The sequence below is a fragment of the Macaca thibetana genome, chromosome 3 (genome assembly GCF_024542745.1).
Source record: "Macaca thibetana thibetana isolate TM-01 chromosome 3, ASM2454274v1, whole genome shotgun sequence".
NCBI classification, from domain to species: Eukaryota; Metazoa; Chordata; class Mammalia; order Primates; family Cercopithecidae; genus Macaca; species Macaca thibetana.
The window spans coordinates 30,709,106-30,733,518 of NC_065580.1; the positions used below are offsets into that span (position 1 = coordinate 30,709,106).

Genomic DNA, 24,413 nt, shown 5'->3' on the forward strand with positions numbered 1-24,413 from the left:
ATCTAGCGGGAAACAAAACAGACCAAAAGACAATCCCTGCTCGCTGGGAGCCTACATTCTTTTTTTTTTGAGATGGAGTTTCGCTCTTGTTGCCCAGGCTGGAGTGCAATGGCACAATCTCGGCTCACTACAACTTCTGCCTCCCAGGTTCAAGCGATTCTCCTGCCTCATCCTCCTGAGCAGCTGGATTACAGGCTCCCGCCAGCACCCCTGGCTAATTTTTTTGTATTTTTAGTAGAGACGGGGTTTCACCATGTTAGTCAGGCTGGTTCCAAACTCCTGACCTCAGATGATCCACCTGCCTCGGCCTCCCAAAGTGCTGGGATTACAGGAGTGAGCCACTGTGCCCAGCAGAGCCTACATTCTTATTGGGGTAGATATTAATTAAGCAAATGTACAAGTAAAATATATGAAAATGAAGAAGAGTGGATGGGGTGAGGAACAGGGAAACAATGACTGTGATTTTTTTTTTTTTTTTTTTTTTTTTTGAGATGGAGTCTCCCTGTGTCACCCAGGTTGGAGTGCAGTGGCGAGATGTTGGCTCACTATAACCTCTGCCTCCTGGGTTCAAGTGATTCTCCCACCTCAGCCTCCCAAGTAGCTGGGATTACAAGTATGCGCCACCACTCTTGGTTGATTTTTATATTTTTATTAGAGACGGGGTTTCGCCATTTGGCCAGGCTGGTCTTGAACTCCTGACATCAGGTGATTCACCCACCTTGCCCTCCCAAAGTGCTCAGATTACATTTGTGAGCCACCGCACCCAGCTCTCATGGTCTCCTGGAGACACCTAGAAGCCAGAGTTCCTTCCCTCAATGTAGTCCTTGCAGGAAGAGTGACCTTCAAGGCCTCAGCACCCAGGGCTGAGGTCCAGCTGCCACAGCATGTCCTGCAGAGACCCCTGCAGCCTGCTCAGGGCCACCACCTCCGTGGAGTAGAGTGAAGCTTCCAGGACATCCCCAGGCTCTCCAAGGTCTCCAGGCCACTGGCCAAGGGCAAATGGCAGCTCTTAGAGAAGGCCAGCAGGTGAAGAAGGTCCCGGAGATTCTCCAAGTCGTTGGATATTTGGATCACGTTTCTGGAAGGCAGATTGATGAGGATCTGTTGGTAGATTGCCAGTGTCTGGTCCATCTGGGATAAGGTCAGGACGGGGTGGAGCCCAGGAATGAAGTCCAAACCAGTGACCCTCTGTTTGGAGGAGACCGACTGCTATGCGGGAGGAAGAGGGAGAACAAGTGCTCAGCACGTGGGAGGAATCACTCTCAGAGCCTTCCACCTTCCCGTGGGCATGGAGGGTCATTCTCTTGGCTGCCTCCTTCCACCCTCCCTCACCACTTTGGCTCAGGCCCTTGTATCTTGTGCCCAGGTGACTGCCAAGCCTCTAAGATGGTCTCCAAGATTCCTGCTCTTCCCACACCATCCTTCCCTCCACTTCCCGACTTTCTCAGGTCATTCCTGTCTCTGCATGGCCTCATGAAGAATCAGCCGTGGTTTCCTGTGTCTTATTTAGTGGAGTCTGTTCCCCAGGAATCTGAGGTCCTGCATAAGCACCCCCACCCCCTGCTTTCTCTAGTCCCTTTCACCCCCAGCCGAGTCCTCTCTCCCAGTCAGCTTTTCCAGGCAGTCCCTCCTCCTTAGAGATCAAGGTCGTACCCTCAGTGAGGTCCCCAACCCTGCTCCAGTGACTCCAGTTCCGGGAGGGCTCTCCCCATCCATCTGCCCACAGCACTGAGGCTGACACCTCCGTGGTGACTACCCTGGGCTCCCGTGATATCGTGTATTGACACCACCCAAAGTTGGGGCACTCAGAAGCTATCACGTGCAGCCTTGCTGAGTGGCTAATATGCCCAGCTAATTTTTTTTTATTATTTTTGAAAGGAGACAAGAGTTTTTCTCTACAAAATGCCCAAGACTCTATCTAGTTCTGAGCCATCTTTGCTTCTGGACACCTAACTTCTCCTTAACTGCCCAAGACCACCATGAGACACCCACAATGACCAGGAGATGTCTCCGGAGAGCTGCATGCAGGGAGTAAGGAGGATTCACCTGCTTTAGCTAATTTAGGTCTCATAACAACCTTGTGAATAGTGTGTGATATCCCTGTTATCCAGATGATGAAACCAAGGCTTAAAGACATTAAGGAACTTGCTGAAGATCTCCTAGACATCAGAAATGTGAAGATTCAAACTTAATCTTCCTAATTTCAAATATAGACCTCATCAGGAAAATGGCAGAAGGTCTAGGCCTACTGGACTCCAGAGAAAAGACCAGGGTGGGCACTGACTCCTATTTGCAAATCAGTAGAGGGCTGAATGTGAAAAAGGGTAGACTCACTCTTTTGGGTATCTTCTAGAGGTGGGGCCAGAGATCAACTGGAACTACAAGAACCCTAATGACAAGCACTTCTAGAGATGGGATAGAGGCCCCGAGGAGATGCTGCTGGGGGTCTTGCACAGCCAATGGGCTGCAAGGAACTTCATGGCTCCCTCTAGTCGTAGGCACTAAGATTCAAGGAAGTGAAGTCAGGGAGGAAGGCGAGCGCAGAAGGCAGGGACAGAGGGGAGAGGAAGGAAAGAGACAATGGCTGTGCCTGCATGTGGCTCAGCTAATCTCTGAGGCCTGGGTTTCCCCTTAGTAGAGTGAAAATAAGCACCCAAGGCCTCATGATATCAGATAATCCTATGATTTTTTCTTATTTTTAATTTTTAAAAAAAAAATTAGAGATAGAAGTCTTGCCATGTTGCCCAGGATGGTCTTGAACCCCTGGCCTCAACTGATCCTCCTGCCTTGGCCTCCTAAAGCTTACAGATGTGACCCATCATGCCTAATCAAATCCTAAGATTTTTATTTATTTATTTATTTTGAGATAGGGTCTTGCTCTGTTGCCCAGGCTGGAACGCGGTGGCACAATCATGGCCCACGGCAGCCTCAACCTCCCAGGCTCAGGTGATCCTCCCATCTCAGCCTCCCCTAGCTGGGACCACAGGTACACACCACCATGCCCAGCTAATATTTTTTATTATTTTTGTAGAGATGGGATCTCCCTATGCTGCCCAGGCTAGTCTTGAACTCCTGGACTCAAGTGATCCTCCTGCTTTGGCCTCCCAAAGTGCTGGGATGACAGGTACAAGCCACCACACCCAGCCCAAATCCTATGATTTTTTAAATGGAAACATGTAGCAAAGTCAAATGTTCTTGGGGTGGTTTAGAATTAGAACCACTCACCCATGGAATCCCAGCAGGTAGAGGGGCCAAAAGAAACAACCAGAAAGAGTGGAGCCCTGTGCTTTCAAATCCTTCTCAGCTTCCAGTAGGTGCCTGGCATTCAGGAGGCATTCAATAAATGTTTCTTGGACTATCTGGGTCCAGGCCCACCAGGAACCAGTGCTAGGCTGGCTGCAGTTCCACTTTGTCCCCGCAGACTCTCCTTACCGTGTGTGAAATGTCATTGATCCTGGTGACAATTGTCTTGATGAGGGTTTTGGTGTCACTTTGGACTTTTTGGATGGGCACAGCTTGGATGTAGAACAGATAGGGCCAAAGCCACAAGAATCCCCACAGGGTTCTCCAATACATTTTCCTTCCCAGGATGTGCTTCTTGGGCCTGAAAACAGAAGGAACCACACATTGCAAGGAGCTGGTATCTCAGAATACATCCATCTGACCCATTACCAACCACATTACTGGATGGAAATGAAAATCAGCTTTGCTTTTTGCCCTGGCTACCATCCCCTCAAAGTCAAAGACAATTCATTATCTACCTATGTATTAATGAAATACATCCTCTTAGGAAGAGGATTATTGTCTGGTCAATAAAACCACCATGAGGTATCCTGTAGACCACAGAGCTGTGGAGGCCAGGGTGTGATCAAATGGACATGGTAGGGATGATGTAGACTTCATTGCGTGCTTCAAGGGAAAAAGACAGATTTTTAAGGCCTGGTTTGAACCCAGTCATTTACTCACTGAATAATTTTAATTTACAAAATACTCCACCTTCATCCCTGTAATACACCTGTCTCTAGGCTTTTATGAGGATCAAATTAGATAATGCATGTGAAAGGGCTTGAAAGTGTTGTGAAATGTGCTCTATCATTACCTTATCGTTAGCGATTATGCTACTCACCTGTCCTCTGCATTTCTCTCTCACAGAAGCTGATACTCTGTGATGTCCTTTACCACTTGCTTCCTTACTTCCTTTCTCTCCCACCCACTGGGAGCCTGAATCCCACTAGCACTTACTGACCTTCTAAATAATATGTCAGACACAGTGCTCGGCACCGAGGTTGCAATACTGAACAACAGATGCTCTCTACCCTCGAGTGGCTTACAGTTTAATAGGAGAAGCAAACAGGTCAATGGGCCATTCTAAGCCAGGAGGAAAGAGCTTTGCAAAAAGGGCAGGTACAAGATACCACCAGAGCGCACAGGGGGCTCCCTGGAAGAAGTGTCTCCTGAGCTGGGGATTGGACTGAATATGGGCTACTAAGAGTAGAAAGTGGTTGCCATAGTAGCTGAGAAATCAGGGGGCATAAAGACATGGCGGCGGGAGAGAGCATAACACATTCACCCAGAACGCTTGAAACTTCCAAAGTCTTGGAACTGTGAATTCTAAAATTAAAATAATATGCAGATCCTTGATTAAGCAGCAAAGTTTTAATGAGATACATGAGGCAAAAGGTAATAAAGTTAAATGTATGCAAGTCTGTGGCCAATGATCCATGCTAAGTATATGTGCATGAGCCTGAAATAATAATAAAATGTAAGTAAATATTAGGATGAAGGTTCTGGAGAGGGTAGTAAAGTTAATCTCCGCTTTTCATGTTCTTCGTCGTCTGGGTCTTGATGAAAACAGGTAATACATTTTCTGTCCATAGATGGCAATATTAGTAGGTTTCATTTCTGGCAATACAATAAAAACAAGCAGTCTGTCTATATATTATTTATAATGTTTGATCAAAGCCATGTTTTTTTAATCTGAATTTTACAGAAGAGAAAAATATGGGGCTCAGGAAGAGGAGTCAACTTGCTCAAAGTCAAACAGGTCCATGTCAGAGTCAGGATTCAGATCCAGAGAGCAGGAGTGCAAGCCACCCACCCCTCCAGCCCCTCAAAGATTTAAGGAAAAGCCCAAATCACACCCCAATTTCCAGTCAAGGGCATCTGCTGGGAACATGGCATTTGGAATGAATACCCTGCTCTGGAATGAAGCTATGGTATTGTACCCCCATTTCAACTTCAAACATGAAAAGTACTATGTACCAAGTAATTTGGGAAAAGGCAAATTTATGTCTTAAAAAAGTAAAACTTCCTCTATTAACTACTTGTTACCTGAGTAATACACCAAATGTCTGTGTAACAGAGTTAAATAGTGCTAATCCCCAATACGATTTCATGAAACCCTAGCAGAGATGGGCGGGTGTAGTGATTAGGCTCCGAGGCTCCAGCTCAGGCTCCACTCTTGTTAGCTTTGTGTCTCTGGGAAAATTGCTTCCTTAAAGCATCCTTTCCTTTCAGCAAAATGGAACTAACACCACCACCTGGCTCAAAAGGGTAAATGAGATGAACCTGTGAAGCCCCTGGCCATCATGTGCATGTCCAGAGCAGGGTGAGGGGAGTAAATTATTATAATTACCAGGCAGGGCTTGAAATGCAGGGCAACACTACCTGTAGCCAACTGTGAATCAAGTATTTGGCCCACTGCCTCCCACAGGCTATCTCAACAGGGCGCTGGTGTCTCTGGGTCTTCCCCACGCCGCACAAGATCAGCTTGCCTCCTTTTCTAAGATTCACGTGTTGATGACACCCTCCTACTCAAGAGAATTTATTACCAGATTAACTGTGGTCATAGTCACTCTCATATAATGGCCATCCTCTAATACCTAAGTGGAAAAACAGTTTTATAAGCCACCTCTATCACCATGGATAATATGCTTCAGTGGATGCTGGAAATAAATTGTGGTTCCTTGAAAACATGGAGATGAGAAGCTGCCGCTGAGTAAGGCTGCCTAATAGGAGAGGCCAGGTTTAGGGGAAACCCATGAGGGTCTGCAGAGAGAACTGGTAGCAGGTCCATCTGAGAGCAAAGTGCTCGCAAGAATCTGCCCCACCAACACACAACACATAACACAAATACTCATACACACGTCACATACACACATCAACACAGATCACCCCTTTAGTAGAGGCTGCTAGTCTTTCCCAGTATCTTGTCTTCCGTTCTTCCCCAGTCATAGAAAACTCCAAGTCTTAGGTAGGGATATGGCCATCTAGAATAACTACTTTACGTTTCAGAGTCTCCCAACTAGGTGTGGCCATGTGACTAAATTCTGGCCAGTGAAATATAAGCAGAAGTGTCCTGTGCCAGCTCTCAGGAACTGCCGTGTGCCTTCTTCTCTTCCTTTTTCATCCCTTGCTCCATTCTGATGCCTGGACTATAGATATGGTAGCCAACGTTCTAGCACCATCTTGAACCAGGGGGATGAAGGCCTCACCTTATCAACAGCAGGGCAGGGAGCTGCAGGAGCTCGGTTCCTGAGGTTCATGGAGCTGAGATGCCATGCTGGTCTTGGACTACCTATCTCTGGACTTGTGCTGGGTGTGTGTGAGAGACATAACCTCTGCCTTTTAAAAGTCACTGTTCTTTTGGGTCTCTGCTAAATGCAGCCAAACTTAATGCTAACCAACTTAACACATGCCAACATGGGCATCTGAAAAGAGTGGGCATTAAGTCTTCCTTGGTTCACCTAAGTCTTAGTACCTGGGTGGGGCCTGGCCATGGCCCAACAAGGGAAAGAAGAATGACTGGGAGGAGGAGGAGCAGGGTTTAGGGACAAGGAGAGGAGGGACAATTCAAGGCAGCAAATAGTTGGTGCAAAAGTAACTGCTGTTTTTGCCATTACTCTTAAAAACCACAATTACTGCACTTTGGGAGGCCGAGACAGGCGGATCACGAGGTCAGGAGATCGAGACCATCCTGGCTAACATGGTGAAACCCCGTCTCTACTAAAAAATACAAAAATCTAGCCGGGCGAGGTGGCGGGCGCCTGTAGTCCCAGCTGCTCGGGAGGCTGAGGCAGGAGAATGGCGTAAACCCGGGAGGCGGAGCTTGCAGTGAGCTGAGATCCGGCCACTGCAGTCCAGCCTGGGCAACAGAGCAAGACTCCGTCTCAAAAAAAAAAAAAAAAACAAACAAAAAACACAATTACTTTTGTACAAACCTAATACAATTTCATTAAGCATAGTGCCTGACACCCCATAATTACTCAATATAGGGTTGATGGTTGGCTGCTAATATGTATTGATCGCCCACTGTGGGCCAGAAACAGACATGAAAAAGATATGGAACCACAGAAAAGTGCAATCAGGAGTGGGAAGGGATGGGGCAGAGGCTGATGGCTTTCCCAGGGAAGCCTAGGTAGCGTACACAGTATTTGATTTTGTCAACTACTTACATAAGATATTTGTTAAAAATATAAGTAAAGAACAAAACTGTGCCCTTAAGCAACTGGTTTGGGAATTTACATATGTAACTTCAGTGCAAGGAAGAACATTTATTTTTATTTATTTATTTTTGAGATGGAGTCTTGTTTTTTACCTAGGCTGGAGTGCAGTGGTGTGATCTCAGCTCACTGTAATCTCTGCCTCCTGGGTTCAAGCAATTCTCTTGCTTCATCCTCCTGAGTAGCTATAATTACAGGCATGCACCACCAGGCCCGGATAATTTTTTTTTTTTTTTTTTTTTTTAATACTATGTTTCCCTCTTGTTGCCCAGGCTGGAGTGCAATGGTGCAATCTCGGCTCACGGCAACCTCTGCCTCCCAGGTTCAAGCCATTCTCCTGCCTCAGCCTCCCAAGTAGCTGGGATTATAGGCGCCTGCAACCATGTCCAGCTAATTTTTTGTATTTTTAGTAGAGATGGGGTTTCACCATGTTGGCCAGGCTGGTCTCAAACTCCTGACCTCAGGTGATCCACCTGCCTCGGCCTCCCAAAGTGCTGGGATTACAGGTGTGAGCCACCACGCCCGGCCTCATTTTTTTGTATTTTTAATAGAGGCAGGTTTCACCATGTTGGCCAGGCTGGTCTTGAACTCCTGATCTCAGATGATCTGCCCACCTCGGCCTCCCAAAGTGTTGAGATTACAGGCGTGAGCCACCGCATCGGGCCTGAGCCAATGCGCCCGGCCAAGGAAGAACATTCAAACAGAAGAAATACCTTGGGTGACTCAGCAAAGAAAGTCATGATGCTTAAACTGAGGAATGCTAGAGTTCCTCAGAGCTGTGCTTGAGTCAGAGCACAGGGCCCTAGGAAAGTGGCTAACCTCTCTGGGACTCAGTTTTCCTGGCTATCAGATGGGGATGATATGAATCATAATGCCACCTGTCGCTGTTATGTGGCTGAAATGAGATAAAGCAGGTAAAGTGCTAACTTCTTGCCTGGCACATAGCCAACCCCAACGCCTTAGCTGTCATCACCATTATTTCCAGCAGAGGAATCAGGGAGGCATCACGGAGGAGGTGGCATTTGATAAGGGACCTGAGAATGGGTAGGAATTGAGTTTGTGAAGGTGGAGGAGAGGGCAGCCCTGGCAGAGGCAGAAGAACACAGATGGGTTTAGGAGATGGCGGCTTCCAGCTGACACCAGGATGAGGAGTGGGGGAGGACTTGGGCTGGGATCGCAGGGGCAGTGAGCACCAGGTATGGAGACAAAGCTTTTCCTTCTGCACCCTGAGGAGCAAGTGTTTTCAGCCTGGCTGACTAGAAGGATGGAGATGGAAACTAGGAGACACATGAGGAGAGGTTTTGGAAAGAGGTGGTTGGGCTCCTGCTGATGTCCTAGTACTGGCTGGACATGTTGGTGAGCCTGTCCAGCTGCCGCTTGGAATTGGAAGTCTGAGCTCAGAGACAAATGGCTGCAAATGTAGGACCCAAGGGCCCACTGCAACTGTGGCAGGAAAGCACGGGGAGAGCATGGGTTGGGGTGAAAGAAAGGCCGTGGTCAGCTGTCTGCTTGAGCTGTAAAACCTCTCTCCAGAAGTTTCCAAAGCAGTTTTGAACATTTAGGAGCTGCCATTTTCTTAGAGTGAAAAGATGAGCTGATGAAATGTTGATACAGCATCATTCTTTCCTCTGAGAGCTACTGGAGCAGATGCTGGAGAGGAGAGGGGTCTCTAGGCAGGTGGTGGGCTCACAGTGGGCGGTGTGCTCATTTGGGACGCAGCCTGCACTCTGCTATCTCCCTCACAGCCTGTTCCTCTCTGCATTCCCTGGGCCACCTTCTCCACAGGCTGCCTTCCTTCCCCTTTAATCAAGGCCCTGCTGCCCCATCTTCTACCCTCATCCCTAGCCATGGGTGCCCTGGAGAAGAAATGAGAAAAAGTAGAACGTGGAGCCCCTGGGGCTGCACGGATGAAACGTGGCTGGGTGCGGTGGCTCAGCCTATAATCCAGGACTTTGGGAGGCCAAGGCAGGAGGATCGCTTGAGCCCAGGAGTTCAAGACCAGCCTAGGCAACACAGCAAGACCCCATCTCTAAAAAAAAAAAAAAAAAAAAATTAAAAATTAGCTGGGTGTGGTGGCAAATGCTTGTGGTCCTAGCTACTGGGGAGGCCAAGGTGGGAAGTTTGCTTGAGCCCAGGATGTCGAGGCTGCAGTGATCATAACTATGATCACACACTGCACTCCAGTCAGTGTGACAGAGCGAGACCCCATCTCTTAAAAACAAAAACCAAAAGAGATAATGAAACAATCTCAGTAAACAGGGCAGCAAGAGAGGCTTATATAATGTGCCATCCACCCCACCACAAATTCTGCTGTCTGCCTCCACCTGGGTCCTCTGCGCCAGCCTCACTATTACTCATCCTCAGGTGGGCCCTCAACCCCATCCCCACTTGGTGGTTGTGTGCAGGACCCCTACCCCACCCTCCACCTCCTACCTCCCTAAGAAGCTGGTAGCCTCTAGACCTGAGCTCCATCACCTTCCCGCCATTGCAGGGGACAAGGCAGATAGAGGCAGACCCTCCATCCTGGGGACCTCAGTGTCAAAGTGGTAGTTGAGATGGGCAGAGATGTCTGCTGCTCTCTAGATCCAGGCTGGAGGGCCTCCTGAGCCAAAATCACGCCTGCCCACAGCCTTCTGATAATAGCAGTGGGGAGAGCAAAGAGAGTCTTTGGTATGCTACTGTGAATTAAATTCAGGTAACATGGTATTTACTATTAATTATAAGGGAAAACCTTTAGCTAGTCTGAGTCCTCTCCCTATACACATTCTCCCATGGGACCCCCTCCTGTTTTTCCCTCCCACCCTTCCTTCCTTCCTTTCTTCATAACTTCCTTTCTTCCAACTCCAAGTTGGAAGGGACCTGGGGATGAGGAAGGAACAAAGGAGGAAATAAAGACAGTGAAGTTTGGATCTTGGTTCTCCAAGTTGCTCAGAATCTACTGGAACAGACAGAAGCTTGAACAACTCATTTTAACACAACCTGGTGGAGCTTATGAGGGAAGAAGCATAGAACCCAAAGAACAAAGGGGAAGAGGGACTCTAGGGACGGGAGGAGAGCTTTGAAAGGGAGGCAGTATGTGAATTGAGGCCTGAAAGACAGGCATTCCCCAGGGAAAAGAGGTGAAGCAGGGCATTCCAGGCCAAGCTCCGGAGTTGGAGAAAACCATGGTTGGTTTGGGAGAATTCACTATGGTAGAGGGGTGGAGTGTGTGAGGCTGGAGAGCTAAAATTTGGGGGACTTAAGTCTGTTTAGTAGGGACCTGCTGGGAGATCTAACCTACCCAAGGCACACATACACAGACACACACACACACACACATACACAACCCTTGGTGGCTATGTCTGCATTTACACTCCAGCCCCCTTGGCTACAACTGCCAGTGGTAGGCAAGAGACGAAGAGGCTCTTCTCTCCTCCCTTTCCTCCTACATTCCTTCTCCTGACCCTGATTGGGTCAATCAACTGCTCTCTTAGGAACTTACAGTGGGGCTGCAGAAAGTCCAGTTCATCTCTGTTGAGGGCTCAGAAGCTCTAGGGTAGCCACATTTGGCCTCATGTGCATGGGACAGCTGAGAGAGACCAGAGCCCACATAGCCACTGAGAACCGGAGTACGGTCACCACCTGTGCTCCTTCCTAGCCTTCTTTGTGGTTCCTGGGTCCTCGTGAGGCCTGGTGGCTCTCCCCGTCCTTAGCCTTCAGGGTGAGATACTCTTTTCTTATACTCACTTGGATAGCTTTCAACTTTATAGATCTATTTTTCATTTGAGACATAGATAGATACATGTAAGAGAAATAAGTGTCAAGAAATAAAATTCACCCTTACCATGGGTAATGCACTCTTGAGAGTCTTGGCTCTTTTTTCAAATGTTGATTACAATATACAATTTGAAAAACACAGGGCCAGCATGAGCGATTTTCTCTTGTTTGCAACCAAAAGCCTCATTTGAGAAATCGTGTTAACATATGTAACCCTCAGACAGGGTGTGAGTACAGGGGTTACATTCTTTCTGTTCATCAGAAAGATCTGATCTCATCAGAGATACAGATAGGTTTCTATCCTGTGTCAGCTCTAATCTTGTGTGTGTGTGTGTGTGTGTGTGTGTGTGTCAGGGTCTTGCTCTGTCACTCAGGCTGGAGTGCAGTGGTGTGATCAAGGCTCACTGGAGCCCCGACTTCCAGGGCTCAAGCAATTCTCCCACCTCTCAGCTTCCCGAGTAGCTGGGACTACAGGTGTGCACCACTACATCAAGTTAATTTTTTTTTTTTTTTTTAATAGAGATGGGATTTTGCCACGTTGCCCCGGCTGGTCTGGAACTCCTGGGCCCCAGTGATCCACCTGCCTTGGCCTCCCAAAGTGCTGGGATTATAGGCATGAGTCATGGTGCCTGGCCTCTGATCAGTTTTTGAGGCTCCCTCGAGCTCTGTGTGAGGGGCATCTGAAGTCTCCAACGAGACTCAGAAGGAGAGGCTGCCCTGATCAGTTAATGACACGTGTACCTGTTCCAGCATCTACCACAAGCCTGGAACACAGCAGGGCTTCATTAAATATTTGTTGCATGAATAAATGAAAGATTTCCCATTCTCGATCTGCATTGGCTAACCAGGGTAACCTAACTCCTCAATGGTTCACTTGCTCCCATCTTAAAGTCACATCCTAGAATTCACTTTGGCCCAGCAGGAATTCTTATGAAGTTGTCTTAATAAAGACAGAAAATGCTTCAGTGTCCAAGTCTCCCTTTCTTGGGGACCTTGGTCTGCTTCCTGCACTTCCTATGTGCCCTCTAGCACCCAGGTGGGCCAGGATTCCCTTCAGCTTCCTAAGCTCTGCTCCATCTTGACTGTCATCCCTAGGTACTCCCTCCCATGGACCCATTCGTGAGCCTGGCTCCTGCTCCTGCACTCTGGGACCCCTGCCCTTCTCAGAGACCCCTGCTCTGCCCTCCCATCTTCTCTGCGGTTTCTCTTCTCTTCCTTGGCAACCCCCCCAGCCTGGAGCACCCCAGAGCAAATGTAATGTACACCCAGATGGAGACTAAATCTCCTATGGTATTAGTGAAATGTTGGTATGGGCATTGATTATAGATTCCATTCCAGAGAGCTAACAAACTGAGCAGGAAAGACGGTAGCATGCTGTCTGCTAAGCAACAAGGCACATCAGCTGTCACATGTGGAATAAGTGCAAAGGAGTCTGTGAGCCCAGACACCAAGTGTGTTGTTTTTAAGCAGAAACAACCTCTCTGTTTCTCTGAGACAAATGTGTGGACGAAGAATTTCAAGACTTTCTGCCAACCGACCAGAATGGAGCTGCGGCTGCCAGACTCCTACCCCGGTGGGGATGGGGTAACTGACTGCCAGAGAATTTGGCTCAATTTTCCTTTAAATCACACCAGTACTGTTCACAGATGCACAAGACACAAGGACTCTACCTTCCTGGAGCCCCTCTTTTCTCCTTGGCTCCCACGCCCCTGGGGGTTCTAAGTGGGGGTGGGACATTGACCCAGGTTCCGTGGTGGCCACCTCCGCGCTCTGCATGGGCCACTCAGACGTGTGAGGCATCTGCCTGGGGCTGACGGGCAGGAATTCATTGCAACTTCCCTGGCTCTGTCCTTGGCACTTGGAGCCATTTCCTGGAATGGAGGGGGAGGAAAATATTTCCCCAAATACCAAGAAGAGTTATTTTGGGTATAAAATGTACAAAATATGAGGAGGATGCTCCTTTAGCCAACATGGAAAAGTTCCCCTCAGCCCAATGTCCACAACTGCTTGGGAAGGGAAAGAACCTGAAAGCATCCACTGTTTGTCTCTTGCTTTGTCTCCCTGCCTAAGTGAGAGAGATGATCAGTGTGGCCTTGTTTCTAAGGGCATTAGAACAGGAGCACTCACGTTGCTAGAAGGCTCCATATTTGGTTCTGCAGACAATCCTAATAGGAAAGAGATTGGGAACACTCCCCGGTTCCAGCTCCATGGCCCAGCTCAGAATCCTACAGAACAAACACAACCCCGGCTGCCAGAGGTCATTCTGCACTGCAAAGGAAGAGAGCTTGTGCTCCTGGAACGGTACCACCGAGTCTCTGCTCTTCGCCCACCTCCCCAAAGATCACCCTTCCAACAGAAATTAATCACCTCTTCCAAGTTGCTATTCTGAAATGACAGCCAGGCTACTTGTCTCACTTGGACCTAATTGTATTTAAGGAGTCACTTTCCCAAAACACCACCATCTTTAAACTATAGAAACAGGAGTGTAAAGGCGAAGGTACCCACAGTGAAATCCAAACCAAGCACAGACTGAAGGAAGGCTATATGTGAGGCTGGTGGGCCAACAGCGCGTATTTAGCAGTCCTGGCTAGAGGTTCTCTAATAACCAGTTCTAAACCCCAACGACACCTCATTGTATGCATTGCAAAGAAGGCAATTTGCATGGCTTTGAGGACAGATCTGGTGAGACCCTGCACAATTTCTCTGGAAGATTTTTGAGTCTTCCTGACACTTGTTTCCCCCACCTCTACTCATCATTGCCTTCCTCCTGGGCATTGGCCTTATACAGCCCCTCCCATTCAGAAGTCAGGAACTTCCCTGGAAAATGAAGCCTGAATTCCTACTTGCAGAGCAAGGCAATGTCTAGGTCTGAGACTGATCACTTGCATCTGCATCCCTCCTACCCCCAAGTTTATCTCCTCCAGACCGGGGTGGGACACCCTGATCTTTGCGGATGTGCCCAAGGCAATTTCCAGTGCATCTTAGCTCTGCGAATGCCACGAGGTTGGTGGGTCTGACAGTCTCCCAGGGACCTGGCTAGTTCTGCAAGGTCAGAGTCCTGCCTTTTGGGCACCGGCACAGCCCAGCAGCGAATCCAACGCTCCTCCAATCCCAGTAGCCTTCTCTCTGGCTAGAACTCGGTACAAAGCTATCATAGTCCAGAACTAAGCCATCCCTCCTGACTCAGTTTCCCCGGGATCCAGAGTGGGGTGGGGCGCTGTGGCCTGCCAAGAAAGACCAGCAGAGAAGGAGGAAGGAGCGCGCCGGGGCCTTACCTTGCAGTCGCTGGCTCCGCGATTCCTCCGGGCTCCATGCCTGCCCGCCCCTCTTATAGCGGCCCTTCACAACTTGCGCAACTGCCCTGCAGGCCCCGGGGCACTCCAAACGCCAGCTTCCGCCCCGCCCCTCAGGGTAGCGACGTGCGGGGCGGCTGCGAGCCCCGGACCCGTAGTGTGCGCCTCGCGGGGCCTCGAGGGAGGGCCTCGGCTCACCAGGAGCCACGCGCGCACCCTCGGGTACCTCCCAAAAATTTGGGGTTGGCTGGCAGGAGCGAGAAGTCCTCGATGTCCCGCCAGAGGCTCTGGCGCGACTATGGCGCAAGGATCGGCCCCTCGGGAAGGTGCGGGGCGCGGCCGGGGCGGGGGTGACTGTGAGGGGCTCCGTGGAGCAGGCTGGGGCATCCGGTGGCGCCCTCGCTGGCCCGGGCGCGGCCTCCGGGCGGGAGCGAACTAGGACTCGGCCCCGACGGCCCTGTAAGCCCGGGAAGCCCAGTGTTAGAGGGAGCGGCCGGCCTGCGCCAGGTGCCCCTACCCAGAATGGGGGGTTGGGGGGTTCTGCAGTCCCACCCCTTCTCTGGCACGTGGAGAATCGAGTTCCAAGCCTCAGGGCGAGTTGTCTCTGGTTGGCACCCAAGGGAGTGCGTGCTCTCTGGAGGACTCCAGGCGGGCACTGCGGCCTTTGGGGACGCTCTGGACTCACTGTGGGTCTCCATCCTCAACCCCGTATTTCCTATGTACAAAGTGGGGGTTGTGGGGGTGGTCCCAGATGTAGCCAGGTTTTCCTTATCATAGCCTGTGAATGGGGTGGCAGGCTTGGTTCACCTGCATCGTTTGCAGTTCCCCATTTTACATGATGGGTTTGTTTTGTTTTGTTTTATCCTTGGGCTTCAGGGATGAGGAAACTAAGCTCCAGGGAGGTTAAATGACTTCCCTTAGAATCTGCAGCTGGTAAGGAATAGCGATGGGCTGGGAACCCAGGCCTATTCTGGTCCCCACTGCGCAGAGCAGCTCCAAAAACAAACCTCTCCATTAAGAACCAACCCAGCCGGGCGTGGTAGCTCACGCAGGTAATCCCAGCACTTTGGGAGGCCGAGGTGGGTGGATCACCTGAGGTCGGGAGTTCCAGACCAGCCTGGCCAACATGGTGAAACCTCATCTCTAGTAAAAATACAAAATTAGCCAGGTGTGGTGGCAAGTGCCTGTAGTCCCAGCTACTTGGGAGGCTGAGGCAGGAGAATGGCTTGAACCTGGGAGGTGGAGGTTGCAGTGAGCCGAGATCAGACCATTGCACTACAGCCTGAGCAACAAGAGTGAAACTCCATCTCAAAAAAACAAACAAAAAAAAAACAAAACAAAACAAAACAAAAACAAAAACAAAAGAACCAACCCATCATGTAAAGCAGGGAAGTGCAAATGATGTCGGGGAACCAAACCTGCCACTGCGGGTTTGCTACTGCCCAGAAGCTGAGAATGGTTTTTACATTTGTAAAAGTTTGAAAAAAAAAAATATCAAAAGAAGAGGCTGGATGCAGTGGCTCATGCTTGTAATCTCAGTATTCCACGTTGGGCTCCAGATATTGGGGGAACCCACCCCCAATATTTCAATGTAGGTTCTTTCTATTTTCCATAAGTGTTGGCCAGCTGAGAAATAAAGAGAAAGAGTACAAAGAGGAATTTACAGCTGGGCTGCTTGGGGTGACATCAAGTATCACTCCAGGACTGTGATGCCTGTGATGACTGTGATGCCCACCTGAGCCTCAAACCAGCAAGTTTTTTATTAAGGATTTCAAAAGGGGAAGGAGTCTAAGAACAGGGAGTAGATCACATACTTCAAAGGGCAAAAAGGAGAATTACTGATAAGGGTCTATGTTCAGCGTGTATTGTCTTGATAAACATCTTAAACAACAGAAAACAGTGTTGGAGAGCAGAGAACCAGTCTGACCACAAATTTACCAGGGCAGAGTTCCCCACCCTAATAAGCCTGAGGGTACTGCAGGAGACCAGAGCATATCTCAGTCCTTATCTCAACCGCATAAGACAGACATTCCCAGAGCGGCCGTCTATAGCCCTCTCCCCAGGAATCCATTCCTTTCCCGGGGTATTAATATTAATATTCCTTGCTAGGAAAAGAATTTGGTGATATCTCTCCTACTTGCACGTCCACTTATAGGCTCTCTGCAAGAAGAAAAATATGACTCTTTTTGCCTGACCCCGCAGGCAGTCAGACCTTATGGTTGTCTTCTCTGTTCCCTAAAAATTGCTGTTATTCTGTTCTGTTTCAAGGTGCACTGATTTCATATTGTTCAAACACATGTTTTACAATCAATTTATACAGAAAACACAATTATCACAGTGGTCCTGAGGTGATGTACATTCTCAGCTTATGAAGATAACAGGATTAAGAGATTAAAGTAAAGACAGGCATATAAAATTATAAAAGTATTATTTGGGAACTGACAAATGTCCATATTAAAAAGAAATTGTCACAATTCATGTTCCTCTGCCACAGCTCCAGCCAGTCCCTCTGTTTGGGGTCCCTGACTTCCTGCAACATCTCAGCACTTAGGGAGTCTGAGGCGGGAGGATCAGCACAGCCCTGTCTCAAAACAAAACAAAAGAAGAATAGTTCTTATGTGAAAATTACAGGAAATTTACATTTCTGTGTCTATAAAGTTTTGAATTCTGTCAATAAAAATTGTGGAAATTGTTTATTCTTGTTGTATAAGTACATGTAATCTCCTCGATTTTGCCTTGGCTTACAAAGCCTAAAATGTTTTCTATCTGGCCCTTTAGAGAAAGTTTGCCAGCCCTTGAACCAGGAAACACACATACATTGCACATTGGTTCCTCCAGGTCTTTTTTCTTTCCAGTCCCTCTGTGGGGATGCCCAACTACGAATCCATCACTTCTCCCAGAAGAATCTCCCCATTCCACTAGGGTCTCTCCATCATTAGAGAAGCTTGTCCTGGTTACCCTTGCAGCTAATTCCTGTCTCTCAGTCCGGGTTGGGTGACCCATTCCATCTCCTCCATTAGGTTTTAAGAGGACAGGGATTGGGCCATCTACTATTTAAGTCCTGGTACTTTTCCAGTGCCAAGAACACAGGGGTGCCCAGGAAAAATTTGCTGAATTGAACCCCAGGAACAACACACACCGTACAGATGATTTTTGTTATGTGTTATATTCATGTATCACTATACAGGGATTCCTCGAGATGCAAGGCTACTGGGAGAGTAAATGTTTAAAACGGGAAAATACACCTGCAGTGATGATGTGGAGGGAACAGGAAAAGCCAGGCTCACACAGGTCCTGGAGACCCCAGTCACATTGCATTTGAGATTTTCTGATGGAAACATGTTTCCCAAAGAATGTACATTCTTTGAGTCGGTAGGGGTCTATTTGGTCATTGCTATGCTCCTAGCTCATAACCTGGTATCTAGCTCAAAGTTTTTCATTTTTAAAACATATTTTTAAATGAAAATTTTAAACACACAGAAAAGTGTGCAATAACATAATGAACTGCAATATACCCAACACCTAGATTTAACAGTTATTATTTTCCACATTTGCTTCATTAATTATTTTGGCAAAAATATTTTAAAGCATATTGTACACATCATGACATTTTATCCCTACTTTTGTGCTTCCCAAAAAAATAAGGAAGAATTTCTGTGTAACTGTAGGGCCATTATCACACAAAAATAACTCCCTTACATCATGAAAGCTAGTCTATACCAAATTTCCCCAAATATCTCCCTCTTCCACTATAGATCTCCTTAAACAAAATAATGAAAAATAAATAAACCACAAATTTTAGTGGATGTTTTCATACCTCCATCAGCACATCAATGGCAGTATTTGAGAAGTTTCAAAAGGTGGTCTTTATGGCATCTCTTCCTCCAGTCAAAAAACACACAGTCTTATATGTTTGTGAGCTACATAACACACTATGCCTAAAACTTAGTGACTTAACCCAACACTACTTATTTAGCTCATAATTCTGTGGGTCCAGCACTATGGCCTGACTCATGCCTATGGTGGCTGGCTGGCTATCAGCTAAGATGATGAGGGTAACTGGTCTAGCCTGGGCTTGTTTAATGGTGACAGCTGCTGGATTCCCAAGAGCATCAAAAGATGGCAAGCCAGAATGAGCAAGCACTTTTCAAGTCTCTGCTAACATCCTGTTTCTTGTTGACCAAAGCAAGTCACAAGGTCAAACCCAGAGTAACTGGGAGATTACCCAACCCAGCAATAGAGGGAGGCACCACCAGATTGGGACCTTATTGTAATCAGCCCATCGCAGGAAAGGGTGCCACACTGAACTTATGACAAGCTTAGCCAGCAGCAAGCATCAGCACAGGCAGCTAAGTGGCTACACAGAGAAAAAGGCAACTCAACAAGGGCAAGAAAGGATACAGAGGGGCCAGGTCAGCCGGAACGGAGCTTCGGGGAGTGGGAGATAAAATCCTTGCAAAGAAAGGTAACAAGAGGCTGGGTTTTGAAAGGCCTTTGCAGACAGTGGGAGCCATTAAAGGCACCAGAAGAGATTCACGTGATCGAGTCACCATTTTGGAAGATTCAACTGGCAGAGACATATAGGAAGGATTGCAAGGAATAAAACAAGGATTGCAAGAAATACAGGAAGGATTGCAAGAAATAAAAAGGTGACAAATTATTAAAACTTGCTTATTTGCCCATTTGTTCATGCATTCATTCATTGAACCAAGAGGCATACATTGAGGGCATACTGTGCACTGGGTACTATGCTAGATCCTAGAGATTCCAAAATGAGAAAGGTACAGCCCTGGACCTCAGTGGTGGTTCAGGAGCATGAGTGAGGCATAGTGGGGAGACAGAAAAGACAGATTCAAAAGAAATTTTGAAGAAAAGAACACCAATCCTCTTTGCCCTAGGGAAAAGGCAGTCATATTTCCATACACTTTCCCATCTACAGCTCAATGCTGCTGGCAGAGACATAGAAGGAGTGGGTGGGACTAAGATGCTTCATGTGAACATGGTTGCCGAGGACACCTGGCTGCTGGTATTCAGCAGTTAACTGGGGCTACAGTCCAGGTAAGGGACCAAGGATAGAGACACGATCCAGGCACGCTCTGCAAGGACACAAAAGGTGACTTCTTATGAAATCAGGCAGGCTCGGGCCAGTGAAACATTTTGTAATCTGCAAGGTTTTGAGCAGATCAGTACATAGTGAAGGGTGTGGAAAGGACAGAGTAGAGATGGGAATTTGCTGGATTGAAGATCAGAAAGAGCTCGGTGGAAGCCACATGCAATAGAGGGCACATTGGAGCTTAGCAGCCCATATAAATGTGGTAAAAGAGTCCTGCAAGGGACAGAGCAAGAACAGTGACTTTCCCCTCCCTGTAATTATTTAATTGCCCAAATAATCATGTGCATTGCAGAAAATTAGAAAAGGCAGAGAAGCAAAGCCATGAGAAAAAGTCATCCCTCATCATACCACGCTGAGATAACCCCTGTTAATATGTTTGTGCTGATCTGCCCAGACTTGGTAACAGCCTCTTACATCCTCGGTTGGAAGCCAGCCTGGAAACCCTGAAGAAACAAATGACAGCCAAGAGGTCGATGGCAACCAGCTCCCACTCTGGGCGGCATGCTCTTTCTCTCAGTTGGTTGATCTTTCCCATTGGAGCAGAAGGACTCGAGCCATGATCCTTTGTAGAGCTGGACCCTACCCAGGTACCCAGGGCTGTGCAGGCATTTGGAGAGATGTTCTGGAGAAGCAGCAAGAAGCCTTGAGCCCTGCAGAAAGCTGTGATCTGACACATCCCGAGGCATCCCAAGTCTCCAGCCCTACATTTGTCCCTAAAGAGGTGTTTTGCCAGACTGCTTGCATAAGCACCTGTAGATAAGCCTCTAGCAGCAAGATTATGGCTCAGTAGGATTCACCACTTGCACCTGCAGGTGGAGTACAAAAGAAGGGGGGCTTCGGAGCTGAGAACACAAGCCCCTGGGAAGGCGCTGTGCACTCAGTGCTCTGCTGGGCCCTGGATGGTCCCATGGAAGTGAAAGTCACAGTTCACGCCTGCGAGGAATCCATAGTCTTCCAGCAGAAATTTGGAAACAACTCAGAATCACCATGGAAATGTGACTGTGATAGCAACTGTCTGCCAGGGGGCTGCATGGCATGGTGTCTCCCAGGCTGAGCCTGGGGCCGCACTGCCTGGGTCTGAATGCTGGCTCTGTGTGGGACTTTGGGTGATCGCTTGTGCTCTCTCTGCCTCCGCTGCTTCGTTTGTCACAAAAGCATCACAGTACCCCCTCATAGTGTTGTCGTGAGGATCATTGGGGTTGTTACAAGTAAAGTACTCTGCAAGTGTTCGTTATGAATTAGAGCAGGGGCTTCTGAAGCACATGGCACAGTGGAGTTAGTCCAGAATGCTGTCTGAAGAAGGCGCCTGCTTTGCATGAGCTATGCAGTCCAGAGGGGAAGGAGTTTGAATGTGCCTGCTCAGCTGGGTGGAACGCAGTGACCAGAAAAATCTATCCATCATGCTTTTATGCAACCATCGGTCCTGAGGCCTGGTTTGTCCCATTATGGCCTGTAATGGAGCTGAGGAGTCAGAGGATCTGTTTGCCCAGGGTCGAGGCAGCTGTATGGCACTTTGCAGAGGAGGGCATGGCTGAGAAGTGTGTCCCAGCAGCCGGGAGCTCAGGGCGACTCTCCTGGCCTAAGCAGTGCAGCTCCCTGGCACCCAGCACCCACCTCCTACCCGCATGTGCCTCAGATGGGAATCCTTGTCCTGTGCCAGGAGATGTCATTTTCAAAAAATAGAGTATTTTTTTTATTCTGATTAAACAAATAATGAACATCACAGAAAACATCCAGAGAAGAGAATTAAAATTTCTTATTAATCCACTACCCTGAAATCATAAATATTTTATATTTTTGATATATGACTTTTCTCTCTCCCTTATGTCTCTACATTTGTATATATATTTTTTCTATCAGAAATAGGATCATGTAGTACACACTATTTTGCAAATGCTTTAAGTTTCTTTTCATGTCATTAAATATTCTTTCATGATGTAATTTACAATTCCTGCATTGTGTGAATATGCCATAAATTATTTAGCCAAACTCTATGATTGAAAATTTAGATAATCTTCAATGATTTTTTCCCTTTTATAAATAAGGTTCTCACACACAATCTTGTAGATAAATCTCTGCAAATACTCATGCTTATTTCCTTAAGATCGTTTCTGAAAGCTGGGTTCACAGGCATGCAAATTTTTACGGCCTTGGATGCCCACTGCAAGGGCTCTCGGATGAGACTCTCAGGGATGGTTTCCTTGCTCGATGACCTGAGAAGGCACAGCCTTGCAGGAAGCTGGGCAGAACTCTTCAAGCACCTTGGCGATTCCTCCAGTGCTGAAGTTAAATAGCTGGGACAAAGAATGTGGGAGGGAGTACAGTCAGCCAATGCAAAGCCAGGAAGCTTAGATGCCTTTTGGAGAGTCAGCGAACCCAAGGATTACTGGTGAAACCCTGTGAATAATTCCACTGAGGTGAATGAGGTGCCTCAAAGAGGGAGACTCCAGAAAGGACAAACTCCTTTCAGCTCAAAAACCTGCTTGTCAGCCAGGCTCGATGACTCACACCTGCAATCCCAGGACTTTGCGAGGCTGAGGTGGGAGGATTGATTGAGCCCAGGAGTTTGAGACCAGCTTGGACAACACAGTGAGACCTGGTCTTTAAAAAAAAAAATAGCTGGGTATGGTGGCATGAGCTTATGGTTCCAGCTACTTGGGAGGCTGAAGTGGGAGGATTGCTTGACCCTGGGACTTTGAGGCTGCAGTGAGCTGTGATCTTGCCATTGCACTCTAGCCTGGGCGACAGAGGGAGACCCTTTCTCAAAACAAACAACACCTTCCTAAAACTTTCAAGGGAGCCCTAGATTTGCCCACACTTTTGGGCTGTGGTCTATCTCTGCCAGTAGGCTGAGCTCCCTGAGGGCAGGAATGTGTCCATTCTTCATCTCTGTACACCACGCAGACAGCATGATGAAAGACAGGGGATGAAAAATACTTGTTGAGCTAACAGGACAACTCCACTCCATCTCACAGCCCCTGCATCTCTTCTTTCTGCATTTTCAGACCAAGGCTCCAGGCATCTTAATGCCTGGCTAAGTGTACATTGGAGCATCCTTTCTGGAGGACACTTAGGCAATGTGCAGCAAAGACCTTAAAACATGCATACCTGTTGACCAGCTATTTCACCTCTCCTAAAAATAATCCAAGATCTCCGGGAACTGCCTCCTGCCTCCTTACATCCTGGGCCTTGGCATCTTTGACATTAGGAGAAGGGCATCACCTGCCCCATTACCCACACTCTGATCCTCCTCGACGCACAGTTAAAATACTCCCTCCTCTAGCAAGCCTGCCCCGACTCCCAGCCAGACCTCTTCTCTACTGTGTGTTAGAGTTGGTTACATGCATGACCTGTCTGAACTTCCAAACCTCAATCTACTTGAGGGCAGGCAGGCAGAATCCATGTCTGTTTTATCTTTATCCCTTTCTGCACCTTGCTGAGTGCAGAACCAACAGCAGTTCAGAAAGTTTAATGAAAGGGCACACTTGGAGAAAGCCTCTCAGTCACACCCTGAAGGGCTGTGAAACTGCATCTTCTGCCTGCTGACGATGACATTAGGAATGAGCTATAGAAATGCACAGTCTTCATAGCACCAACAGGATTTTCAACCCCACTTTTCAGAATCACAGTCTAAAATTTAGTGGAGCAAATGGAGGCTGGAAGGGGGAGGGGTGTTAGCCAAACACACACAGATGCTCTGGAATCCACACGATCTGACAGTAAGTTCCAGGCTCAGTACCTGAGCTAACTTGCCTATTTATTTTGTAATATAAATGTTATCATTTCTTTAAAAAAATGCATTATTTACAATAAGATGTAGCATGCAGAACTTTGGTTTTGGGGGTTTATTTATTTATTTATTTTTTGAGGTAGAGTTTCGCTCTTGTCGCCCAGGCTGGAGTGCAATGGCACGATATTGGTTCACGGCAACCACCACCTCCTGGGTTCAAGCGATTCTGCTCCCTCAGCCTCCCGGGTAGCTGGGATTACAGGCGCCCGCCACCACGCCCGGCTAATTCTTGTATTTTTAGTAGAGACAAGGTTTCACCATGCTGGCCAGGCTGGTCTCGAACTCCCAACCTCAGGTGATCCACCCACCTTGGCCTCCCAAAATGTTGGGATTACAGGCATGAGCCATCACGCCCAGCCAGTTTTTCTCTTAGAAGAGGTCTGTCTCTGTCGCCCAGGCTGGAGTGCAGTGGCAAGATCACAGCTCACTGCCTCTTCGACTTCCCAGGCTCTGTCCCTCTTCCCACCTCAGCCTCCCAAATAGCTGGGACCATATGTGTATGTCACCACGCTTAGCTATTTATTTATTTATTTGTTTATTTATTTATTTGTTTATTTATTTTTGATAGAGACGGGGGGATCTCCCTATGTTTCCCAGCTAGTCTTGAACTCCTGGGCTCAAGCAATGCTCTCACCCTGGCCTCTTAAAGTGCTGAGATTATAGGCACAAACCTCCATGCCTAGCCAAAGGCTGTAAATATATGCAGAGTTCCTGTGAAACTCCCCTGAGTTTCAGGGAGGATTTAATTAAGTACAATTTGATTCAAAAGAGCCAGCCTCCTGAAACAGGATTTTATGAGAGATGGAAAAGAGCCATTGTCCTGACACTTGTCAAAAACTGGGAGGACAGGCGGGCCCTGGCATCTTCTTTTTCACATCACCCAAAACAGCACCTTTCTATTGATAAGAACTGAATTCTTATTGGTAATGTAGTTAATTATTGACGGTAAAGGTCCATTT

At 47.8% G+C, this 24,413-nt stretch overlaps 1 protein-coding gene across 1 annotated transcript; it reads right to left on the reverse strand.

The window, feature by feature from the left end:
* Positions 1-663: 663 nt before the first annotated feature.
* Positions 664-14,611, reverse strand: LEP (leptin). Its single transcript, XM_050782581.1, is given in 4 exon segments — positions 664-957; positions 960-1,209; positions 3,433-3,604; positions 14,534-14,611. Coding segments are annotated over 4 exon segments (567 nt in total). The 5' UTR covers positions 14,572-14,611; the 3' UTR covers positions 664-850.
* Positions 14,612-24,413: the final 9,802 nt, after the last annotated feature.